The sequence below is a fragment of the Larimichthys crocea genome, unplaced genomic scaffold, assembly GCF_000972845.2.
Source record: "Larimichthys crocea isolate SSNF unplaced genomic scaffold, L_crocea_2.0 scaffold224, whole genome shotgun sequence".
NCBI classification, from domain to species: Eukaryota; Metazoa; Chordata; class Actinopteri; family Sciaenidae; genus Larimichthys; species Larimichthys crocea.
The window spans coordinates 112,246-123,796 of record NW_020852976.1 but is presented as its reverse complement, the minus strand read 5'-3'; the positions used below and the strand labels follow the sequence as shown (position 1 = coordinate 123,796).

Here is an 11,551-nt window from a genome sequence, read left to right as displayed (position 1 = left end):
ACACCCGTTCACACCTGTTACACCCGTTCACACCTGTTACACCTGTTACACCTGTTCACACCCGTTACACCTGTTACACCTGTTCACACCCGTTACACCCGTTTCACCTGTTCACACCTGTTACACCTGTTCACACCCATTACACCTGTTTCACCTGTTACACCCGTTCATACCTGTTACACCCGTTACACCTGTTTCACCTGTTACACCTGTTCACACCCGTTACACCTGTTTCACCTGTTCACACCTGTTTCACCCGTTCACACCTGTTTCACCCGTTCACACCTGTTACACCTGTTTCACCTGTTACAGCCGTTCACACCTGTTACACCTGTTCACACCTGTTTACACCTTTTACACCTGTTTCACCTGTTACACTCGTTCACACCTGTTACACCCATTCACACCTGTACACACCTGTTCACACCTGTTCACACTTTACACCCGTTCACCTTTTCACACCCGTTACACCTGTTTCACCTGTTCACACCTGTTACACCCGTCACACCTGTTTCACCTGTTCACACCTGTTACACCTGTTCACACCCGTTACACCTGTTTACACCCGTAACACCTGTTTCACCTGTTTCACCTTTTCACACCCGTTACACCTGTTTCACCCGTTCACACCTGTTACACCCGTCACACCTGTTTCACCTGTTCACACCTGTTACACCTGTTCACACCCGTTACACCTGTTTACACCCGTAACACCTGTTTCACCTGTTTCACCTTTTCACACCCGTTACACCTGTTTCACCCGTTCACACCTGTTACACCCGTCACACCTGTTTCACCTGTTCACACCTGTTACACCTGTTCACACCCGTTACACCTGTTTACACCCGTAACACCTGTTTCACCTGTTACACCCGTTCACACCTGTTACACCTGTTCACACCTGTTACACCTGTTTCATCTGTTCACATCCGTTACACCTGTTCACACCCGTTACACCCGTTTCACCTGTTCACACCCGTTACACCTGTTTCACCTGTTCACACCTGTTACACCCGTTCACTCCTGTTACACCCGTTCACACCTGTTTCACCTGTTTACAACTTTTACACCTGTTTCACCTGTTACACCCGTTCACACCTGTTACACCTGTTACACCTGTTCACACCTGTTACACCAGTTCACACCAGTTTCACCTGTTTACAACTTTTACACCTGTTTCACCTGTTACACCCGTTCACACCTATTCACACCTGTTACACCTGTTCACACTTTACACCCGTTCACACCTGTACACACCTGTTACACCCGTTCACACCTGTTACACCTGTTACACCTGTTTCACCTGTTCACACCTGTTCACACCTGTTACTCACAAACAGGTCGATCACATCACGTTACTGATGACGTCACTTTGACTTTTATTTTGAAATCCAACAGAATCTTAAAACTAAACAAATTCAATTATTGTTATTATAAATGATAAAAGTCACTTTAATCATAATTATGTTTATCATTTCATTTCAGCAGATTATGAATATTTCTATTATGAAATGATTCAGTCATTTTAATAATAAATGAAGTCATCACATTATCATAATTATATTGATGATTAAATATGTAAATTAGGTATTTTATGCTAACGCTAAAAGTTTAAATCTACAGACAAAATTAATCTGAATAATTAATGTCATTACCGATGAGCTGAGGGTTGAACTGTTGCCATGGTGACAGCTTCAGAACGACCACCATCATCGTCTCCATGACAACAAGGATGAAAATTGTCTGTTTCCCTGAAGAAGAAATATCAAGTCCTTCCTGTCGGCCATCTTGATTTCTCATGACTCCATTCAAGTCCTTCCTCCTCCTCTTCCTCCTCCCCCTCTTCCTCATCCTCTTCCTCCTGCTCTTCCTCCACATCCTCCTCCTCTTCATCCTTCTCTTCTTCCTTCTCTTCTTCCTCCTGCTCTTCCACCTCCTCTTCATCCTCCTCCTCCTCTTCATCCTCTTCCTCCTCCTCCTCCTCATAATTCTCCTTCTCTTCTTCATCCTCCCCCTTTTCCTCCTTCTCTTCCACCTCCTCTTCCTCCTCCTCAGCTCCTCGCCTCCTTCTTGCTGTTTCTCGGCTTGTTGCCGAGCAACGCGTCCATCTCGGTGATGAGGGGTGGAGTCAGCTGAGTTAGAACCTGCAGATGTACACTCGTTACTTAGTAACCGTCTGTACACTCGTTACTTAGTAACCGTCTGTACACTCGTTACTTAGTACCGGTCTGAACACTCGTTACTTAGTTACCGTCTGTACACTCGTTACTTAGTACCGGTCTGTACACTCGTTACTTTGTAACCGTCTGTACACTCGTTACTTAGTTACCGTCTGTACACTCGTTACATAGTTACCGTCTGTACACTCGTTACTTAGTACCGGTCTGTACACTCGTTACTTAGTAACCGTCTGTACACTCGTTACTTAGTACCGGTCTGTACACTCGTTACTTAGTACCGGTCTGTACACTCGTTACTTAGTACCGGTCTGTACACTCGTTACTTAGTACCGGTCTGTACACTCGTTACTTAGTACCGGTCTGTACACTCGTTACTTAGTACCGGTCTGTACACTCGTTACTTAGTACCGGTCTGTACACTCGTTACTTAGTACCGGTCTGTACACTCGTTACTTAGTACCGGTCTGTACACTCGTTACTTAGTACCGGTCTGTACACTCGTTACTTAGTACCGGTCTGTACACTCGTTACTTAGTACCGGTCTGTACACTCGTTACTTAGTACCGGTCTGTACACTCGTTACTTAGTACCGGTCTGTACACTCGTTACTTAGTACCGGTCTGTACACTCGTTACTTAGTACCGGTCTGTACACTCGTTACTTAGTACCGGTCTGTACACTCGTTACTTAGTACCGGTCTGTACACTCGTTACTTAGTACCGGTCTGTACACTCGTTACTTAGTACCGGTCTGTACACTCGTTACTTAGTACCGGTCTGTACACTCGTTACTTAGTACCGGTCTGTACACTCGTTACTTAGTAACCGTCTGTACACTCGTTACTTAGTACCGGTCTGTACACTCGTTACTTAGTACCGGTCTGTACACTCGTTACTTAGTACCGGTCTGTACACTCGTTACTTAGTACCGGTCTGTACACTCGTTACTTAGTACCGGTCTGTACACTCGTTACTTAGTACCGGTCTGTACACTCGTTACTTAGTACCGGTCTGTACACTCGTTACTTAGTACCGGTCTGTACACTCGTTACTTAGTACCGGTCTGTACACTCGTTACTTAGTAACCGTCTGTACACTCGTTACTTAGTAACCGTCTGTACACTCGTTACTTATCCAAGTCCCTGTGTGTTACTAAGATATGTTTGCTTTCTTCTTGTCTCTGGGAGTGACGTCAGCATGAGGACAGCTCACGTGTAATAATACATATAGTAATATGTAATAGTACACACTGAGCAGCAGATATGTGCGTCCGTGTTGGGCAGCATCTCCTCTACACAGACTGACTGAGCTCCTTCCTCTGTACGTTTGAAATGTGGCTTGTGTTTGTGAAGCTGCAGAACTCTGCCAGCAGCTGCTGAATGTAACTAATAAAGTAACTTGTAATCTAATTTAGTTACTTTTAAAATCAAGTAATCAGTACAGTAACTAAGTTACTTTTTAAAGGAGTAATCAATAATCAGATTTCATGTAACTGTGGCAACACTGACTGTAAGTACTTTGTTGTACTCCTGTCAGCACAGTTTCCTCTGAGGTGTGAAGTAATAGAGTAAAAGTAGTGAGTTACTTCCTGTCCTCACCCTGATAGCAGCCAAGTTCTCCAACAGTTGTTCCGTGTTCGACACGCCGAGAAGAACCGAGCTCACACCCTCACTACGAAGACACCACGCTGAGAGACAGACAGAGAGAGAGACAGGTCAGAGGCAGACAGGTCAGAGACAGACAGGTGTACAGACAGACAGGTCAGAGACAGATAGGTGTACAGTCAGGTGTACAGACAGACAGGTGTAGAGACAGACAGGTGTAGAGACAGACAGGTGCACAGACAGACAGGTGTACAGACAGACAGGTCAGGGACAAAGAGGTGGACAGACAGGTGTACAGACAGACAGATCAGGGACAGACAGGTGTACAGACAGACAGGTGTACAGACAGACAGGTGGACAGACAGACAGGTCAGGGACAGACAGGTGTACAGACAGACAGGTGTACAGACAGACAGGTACCTATCGCCAGCTGAGCAGCAGTGCACTTCAGTCTGTCAGCCAGCAGGTGGAGCTCTCTGATTTTACTGAGCTGCTTCTTCCCTTCATCGCTGAAGACACGCTCCTTCAGCCAATCATAGCCCTGCACACACACACACACACACACACACACACACACACACAGTGATTGGTCACCATGGTAACAGATGGTGATGATTATGCATCACTGTGTGTGTGTGTGTGTGTGTGTGTGTGTGTGTGTGTGTGTTACCCTGATGTTAGCTCTGCAGCTCTCTGGTACTCCCTCGTTGTATTTTCCTGTCAGAAGACCACAGGCCAACGGAGACCAGGTGACTGCTCCAACACCTGAAGACAGACAGACAGAGACACAGACAGGCAGACAGACAGAGACACAGACAGGCAGGCAGAGTCTCACAGACTGTTGACAAGGTGTGTTTAGCTTAGCACAAAGACTGCGGGTGTGTACTTGTACTAACAGGTGTGTACGTGTACTAAGAGGTGTGTACAGACAGACAGGTGTACAGAGAGACAGGTACCTATCGCCAGCTGTTAGTAGTACTAACAGATGTGTATGTGTACTAAGAGGTGTGTACTTGTACTAACAGGTATGTACTTGTACCTATCTTGTGGTACAGCTCTGGGAGTTGTAGTTCCACCTTGTCTCTGTTGAAGTAATGATACTCAGCCTGTTCACACACCGGAGGGACCAGATTGAACTGTCGGGCTATCGAGTACGCCTCCTGAGACACAGACAGGAGACACAGACAGGAGACACAGACAGGAGACACAGACAGGAGACACAGACAGGAGACACAGGAAAACTCATTTAAGGTTGCCCATAAATTGTCCTGAGGTTGTTACGAGGTTGTCATGAGGTTGTCCTCAGGTTGTCATGAAGCTGTCCTCAGGTTGTCCTGAGGTTGTTACGAGGTTGTCATGAGGTTGTCCTCAGGTTGTCATGAGGTTGTCCTCAGGTTGTCCTGAGGTTGTTACGAGGTTGTCATGAGGTTGTCCTCAGGTTGTCATGAAGTTGTTCTCAGGTTGTCATGAGGTTGTCCTCAGGTTGTCATGAGGTTGTCATGAAGTTGTCCTCAGGTTGTCATGAAGTTGTCCTCAGGTTGTCATGAAGTTGTGTCTTACCATGATCTCCACAGCGTTCCAGCGAGACGTTCCCCAGTACATGGCCAAACCCTGATCGATGACAAAGCTCATCGCACGAACCACCTCTGCAAACAGGAAGTACAAACCACATGAGTGAGTGTGTGTGAGTGTGTGTGTGTGAGTGTGAGTGAGTGTGTGTGAGTGTGAGTGTGAGTGAGTGTGTGTGAGTGTGAGTGAGTCTGACCCTCCATTGGTGCATCGATATCACTCCTGTTGGCAAAGACGATGTCCACATAGTCCAACTGTAACCTGGAGAGAGATCCACGCAGTCCTGCAACACACACACACACACACACACACACACACACACACACACACACACACACACACACAGACACACACACACAGACACAGACACACACACACACACACACACGTATGTGAGAGTGTGTCAGGTCTGACACGTTAACGACAGAATCATCTTTAGGTTCAGATTAAAATGATTTTACAGGTTCACCACACTGAAGAGTTACTTCAGTTACTTTAGTTACTTCAGTAACTTTAGTTACTTCAGTTACTTTAGTTACTGAGGTCGTTAGCGGATGATGAATGGGTTCTAATGTGCTAACGGTTTGATGTGTCTGACATGACAGATGGTTTGTGTGTGTGTGTGTGTCTGTGTGTGTGTGTGTGTGTGTATCTAATGTATATACATAACTCTATCTACTCTCTTATCTACAGAAGTTGTCATGTACATGTTTACCTTCGATGATGTGTTTCCGTGACAACCCTCTCTCGGTCTCTGCCCTGTGAACACACACACACACACACACACACACACAGGTTTATAGATCATGTGAGTGGACAGCAGGTCATGTGAGTGGACAGCAGGTCATGTGACACTCACTGTCCTCCCCAGTAGATCTTGGTGGTCACCACATAACTGGACCTCCTGGTGGAGAGACATGCACAGAGAGAGAGAGAGGTGTCAGCATCAGGGAGGAGGTTAAAGGACGTGAAAAACTGCTGAGTCAACACAAAACACAACTGTGACTTGATTTACATGTGTGTTTACTGAAGAGTCATCAAAGTGTGTGCACACTGATTCATGTTTTATATTCTATACATTCAGCTTTGTTTATTATTCTGCTCAGTCTGTCATAAGTCGTTCATACAACACGTAACTTTGGCTCACGGTCAGGACAAGTATGTAAGCCTCCACTACTGCTAGCTGCTGTTAGCTCATGTTAGGCTGCTGAGACAGACAGACAGACAGACAGACAGACAGACAGACAGACAGTTTACCTCCATCCTTTCTTCTTCAGGATGTTTCCCAGAGTCGTTTCTGCCCTGAGACAGCAACAATAATTCAAATTAAAAACAGACATTTTAATTTGAGGCGCGGCATCAGCTGTTAGCTGCATTAACAGTTAGCAGTGCACTGATGGAATCAAATCACTGGATAACTGGTGTTTACAGTTAGCATTTCAGCTAGCGCCATGAGCTAGCATCAGCGTCTACCTTCCAGTGAACACGGCCGGACCAGAACAGAACCTCTGAACCAGCAGTGTCCGGTCTACCAGTGAACACAGCGACAGAACCTCTGAACCGGCAGTGTCCAGTCTAACAGTGAGGTGGTTTGGCTCCTGGCATGCCGTGCTAAGTCAGTTCAGTCAGCATCATGTGTAAAATGAACAGTGTGTACTGTACCTGCCGGACGCGTAAACCTCTGCCGTGTCGAACAAGTTCACCCCGCTGTCGTATGCCAACGTCATCACACTCTCTGCCATCTACACACACACACACACACACACACACACTAACCCACTTTAATGTGTGCAGAAACGTCTAGTAATGATTACGTAATTGCTTGGTCATGTGTTCAGCACACACACACACCTCATCAGAGATCTGAGAGCCAAATGTCACCCATGTTCCTGTGAAAAGAGAAAGAACATCACTGACTGCGTGTTGTGTGTGTGTGTGTGTGTGTGTGTGTGTGTCTGTGTGTGTGCGTCCTCACCCAGTCCTAAGCAGGACACCCTCAGTCCAGATTTCCCAAGATTCCTGTGAACCAATCAAATCAATCAGTGAATCAATATTTCCTGTTGGGCTGTAGTGATACACTAATCTGAGGTTTCAAAGGGACAGTGAGACTGGTGACATCTTGTTCCATTGACGTGGAGTGAAAACAGCATCAGTTACACAGTCTACGACAGTCTATGACAGTCTATGGCAGTCTACGGCAGTCTATGACAGTCTATGGCAGTCTACGGCAGTCTATGGCAGTCTGTGATAGTCTATGACAGTCTACGACAGTCTACGGCAGTCTATGACAGTCTATGGCAGTCTACGGCAGTCTACAACAGTCTATGGCAGTCTGTGATAGTCTATGACATTCTACGGCAGTCTACGACAGTCTATGGCAGTCTGTGATAGTCTATGACAGTCTACGACAGTCTACGGCAGTCTACGACAGTCTACAGCAGTCTACGACAGTCTATGGCAGTCTACGGCAGTCTACAACAGTCTATGGCAGTCTGTGATAGTCTATGACAGTCTACGACAGTCTATGGCAGTCTGCGACAGTCTGTCATAGTCTACGACAGTCTACGGCAGTCTACGACAGTCTATGGCAGTCCACGACAGTCTGTGATAGTCTATGACAGTCTACGACAGTCTACGGCAGTCTATGGCAGTCTATGGCAGTCTACGACAGTCTTTGACAGTCTACAACAGTCTGTGATAGTCTATGACAGTATGTGATAGTCTACGACAGTCTACGTAAGTCTTTGACAGTCTACAACAGTCTACGACAGTCTACGTCAGTCTGTGACAGTCTACGACAGTCTGTGACAGTCTATGGCAGTCTGTGATACTCTGTGACAGTCTGTGACAGTCTATGACAGTCTACGACAGTCTATGTCAGTCTACGAGGCTAGAATACATCATACCGTCCACTCGGCTGAAAAAGAAACTAGTCTGCCTAGTAACGGGTGTCTATTCGTTGACTGTGCTTTCAGTCTGCTGAACATCTATTTTTCGATTGGTCTTTTACGCAGTGACGTAGAACAACAAGTCTTCAGCTGAATCTCAGGAAACAGTGACACAAACAAACTCTGTCAGAAAGCGTTTCACAGATATGTTCAACTTTAGACTTTGGTCTGTCCCCAGAGGATCAACCTGAAGTGTTGGGAGCTTCTGCTTTGAGCATGAAGGTGCTGGGTTTCTGTTCCCGCCATTCTCCTGAATCTCCTCGCTCTGACTGTAAACAGGAAGAGGAAGACGTCTGTGCAAAGGCAGGATCTACACGCTAACTTGCTAGCAATGCTCTGCAGCGAGCAGAGCGCCAGGCGGAGCCCGGGGATTGAACCCGCGGCTGAAAGATCCATGCTGAAACAACATATCCATAATCCTGATGGGTCATCCCGACCAAGCGTCAGCCTCTGGTGACACAACCTGCAGTTCCTCTAACGTCCACTTGAGGCGGGCTGCAGCAGTGAGTCAGTCTCCATAAGTCCCCATGTCCAAATGTCCAACTTCACAGCAGAAATGTTTACAGCCTGGTCTCCGTTCATTCTTTATACTGTCACTGGTTTCCATGGTTACCGCTATTAGCCCTGTTAGCTCCATGGTTAGCTCAGTTACTAATGTTAGCTCTGTTAGCTCCGTGGTTAGCTCAGTTACTAATGTTAGCTCTGTTAGCTCCATGGTTAGCTCAGTTATTAATGTTAGCTCTGTTAGCTCCATGGTTAGCTCAGTTACTAATGTTAGCTCTGTTAGCTCCATGGTTAGCTCAGTTATTAATGTTAGCCCTGTTAGCTCCATGGTTAACTCAGTTACTAATGTTAGCTCAGTTATTAATGTTAGCTCTGTTAGCTCCATGGTTAGCTCAGTTACTAATGTTAGCTCTGTTAGCTCCATGGTTAGCTCAGTTACTAATGTTAGCTCTGTTAGCTCCATGGTTAGCTCAGTTACTAATGTTAGCTCTGTTAGCTCCATGGTTAGCTCAGTTATTAATGTTAGCTCTGTTAGCTCCATGGTTAGCTCAGTTACTAATGTTAGCTCTGTTAGCTCCATGGTTAGCTCAGTTACTAATGTTAGCTCTGTTAGCTCCATGGTTAGCTCAGTTACTAATGTTAGCTCTGTTAGCTCCATGGTTAGCTCAGTTACTAATGTTAGCTCTGTTAGCTCCATGGTTAGCTCAGTTACTAATGTTAGCTCTGTTAGCTCCATGGTTAGCTCAGTTACTAATGTTAGCTCTGTTAGCTCCATGGTTAGCTCAGTTACTAATGTTAGCTCTGTTAGCTCCATGGTTAGCTCAGTTACTAATGTTAGCTCTGTTAGCTCCATGGTTAGCTCAGTTACTAATGTTAGCTCTGTTAGCTCCATGGTTAGCTCAGTTACTAATGTTAGCTCTGTTAGCTCCATGGTTAGCTCAGTTACTAATGTTAGCTCTGTTAGCTCCATGGTTAGCTCAGTTACTAATGTTAGCTCTGTTAGCTCCATGGTTAGCTCAGTTACTAATGTTAGCTCTGTTAGCTCCATGGTTAGCTCAGTTACTAATGTTAGCTCTGTTAGCTCCATGGTTAGCTATTTCCTCTGTACACAGAAATTAAAAACAATTACTGGTGTTAATGTTGCCGTGACGACATTACCGCCACATTACGACACAAATCCATCTGTTTGTGTTTCGGCCAATCAGATGACAGACAAGCATTAACAGTCAGAGGGTGCCTGATGTCAGTTTCTTTAATCCAATCAGAGGGCAGGGTGCTAACCAATCGTTTGTAAACCAATCACAGGTCAGTAAGAGTGTGTGTGAGAACGTGATTAGAGGAGTGTGTGATGAAACCTCTGCTTTTAATTAAAACACACACACACACACACACACACACACAGTGACTTTTGACCTTCAGTGATCCTGAGTGTGTGTGTGTGTGTGTGTTGATTCCTCGCCAGCTGTGTAGATTGCATTTATGTAACATCAGAGGAACATTAGAGGAACATCAGAGGAACATCAGGGGAACATTAGAGGAACATTAGAGGAACATTAGAAGAACATCAGGGGAACATTAGAGGAACATTAGAGGAACATCAGGGGAACATTAGAGGAACATCAGAGGAACATCAGGGGAACATCAGAGGAACATCAGGGGAACATTAGAGGAACATCAGGGGAACATCAGAGGAACATCAGGGGAACATTAGAAAAACATCAGGGGAACATTAGAGGAACATTAGAGGAACATCAGGGGAACATCAGGGGAACATTAAGAAAAACATCAGAGGAACATCAGGGGAACATTAGAGGAACATCAGGTAACATTAGAGGAACAGTAAAGGAACGTCAGGGGAACATTAGAGGAACATCAGGTAACATTAGAGGAACATTAAAGGAACGTCAGGGGAACATTAAAGGAAAATTAGAGGAACATCAGGAGAACGTTTTTATTGATTATCAGTGTGTTCCTATCAGACTCCAGGTCAGTGATGTCATCAGAGTGTGTATCAATGTTACCTGATCAGGTGCAACACACTCATCAATCAGCAATATGTAATCAATACGAGAGCCAATCAGAGTGAGCCATCAGTCTGAGCCAACGCACACACACACTGCATCTGTCCGGTCATGTGACCTTTCTCACTCTCACCTGTACTTCATGTTGCTGTGACGACCGAGGGCCTCCTTCATATGGGCGTGGCCTAGCAGGGTGTGTCTGTTTGACGGCTCCGCCCTCACCTTTGACTGACAGGCGCTGCCTGCGTTGAGTGCCACCCGCCGCTCCTTCAGTGGGTGTTCGCTCGCTCCTCCTCCTCCACCACCACTGGCCCCGCCCACGTTGCATGCTATGGACACCTGCATCCCGGTTGCTACGGTAACAAGCTCAGACTTTTAAACTCTCAAAACACGTGGCGGGGTCCGCCGCCAAGGTTGCTGCTCACTATGGTAATGATGGGAAGAATTCATGAGTGGGACGCTCACTTTGAGCCACGACTGTGTTTGAATCAATCAGCCAATCACACGACAGCACGCACACAACTTTGTGTTAGGCCGTCAACACGCCGACACCGACGAAGACGAGGTGATGAGCGTCCGTCTGTCCAGAGGAGAAAAGAGAAACCAAACGGAGGGAACGAAAGACGAGAGCGTCCTCTGGACTGAGAGAGAGCCCCTCCCCCTACTCTCTCGCTCGGGTGCACACTGGATGAGTGAGAGAGAGAGAGAGAGAGAGAGAGAGAGAGA

The 11,551-nt window shown here is 46.2% G+C and overlaps 1 protein-coding gene across 3 annotated transcripts in view; it reads right to left on the bottom strand.

The window, feature by feature from the left end:
* Positions 1–1,977: 1,977 nt before the first annotated feature.
* Positions 1,978–11,551, bottom strand: part of LOC104937618 (voltage-gated potassium channel subunit beta-3) — an 18,681-nt gene continuing 9,107 nt past the window's right edge. The window contains exons 1-15 of one of the 3 annotated variants that reach the window (XM_027275855.1): positions 11,291–11,491; positions 10,959–11,178; positions 7,328–7,371; positions 7,204–7,241; positions 7,015–7,094; positions 6,610–6,654; positions 6,212–6,256; positions 6,068–6,111; positions 5,549–5,635; positions 5,344–5,429; positions 4,823–4,943; positions 4,454–4,548; positions 4,204–4,324; positions 3,778–3,866; positions 1,978–2,144 (exon numbers count right to left, since the gene is read on the bottom strand). In XM_027275855.1, coding sequence (XP_027131656.1) covers positions 2,052–2,144; positions 3,778–3,866; positions 4,204–4,324; positions 4,454–4,548; positions 4,823–4,943; positions 5,344–5,429; positions 5,549–5,635; positions 6,068–6,111; positions 6,212–6,256; positions 6,610–6,654; positions 7,015–7,094; positions 7,204–7,241; positions 7,328–7,371; positions 10,959–11,170 — 1,200 coding nt within the window. In that variant the 5' untranslated portion in view covers positions 11,171–11,178; positions 11,291–11,491 and the 3' untranslated portion in view covers positions 1,978–2,051. Of the gene's footprint in view, positions 2,145–3,777; positions 3,867–4,203; positions 4,325–4,453; positions 4,549–4,822; positions 4,944–5,343; positions 5,430–5,548; positions 5,636–6,067; positions 6,112–6,211; positions 6,257–6,609; positions 6,655–7,014; positions 7,095–7,203; positions 7,242–7,327; positions 7,372–10,958; positions 11,179–11,290; positions 11,492–11,551 lie in introns of those variants that run through there. The other 2 variants (XM_027275856.1, XM_027275854.1) reach the window with 2 other exon arrangements.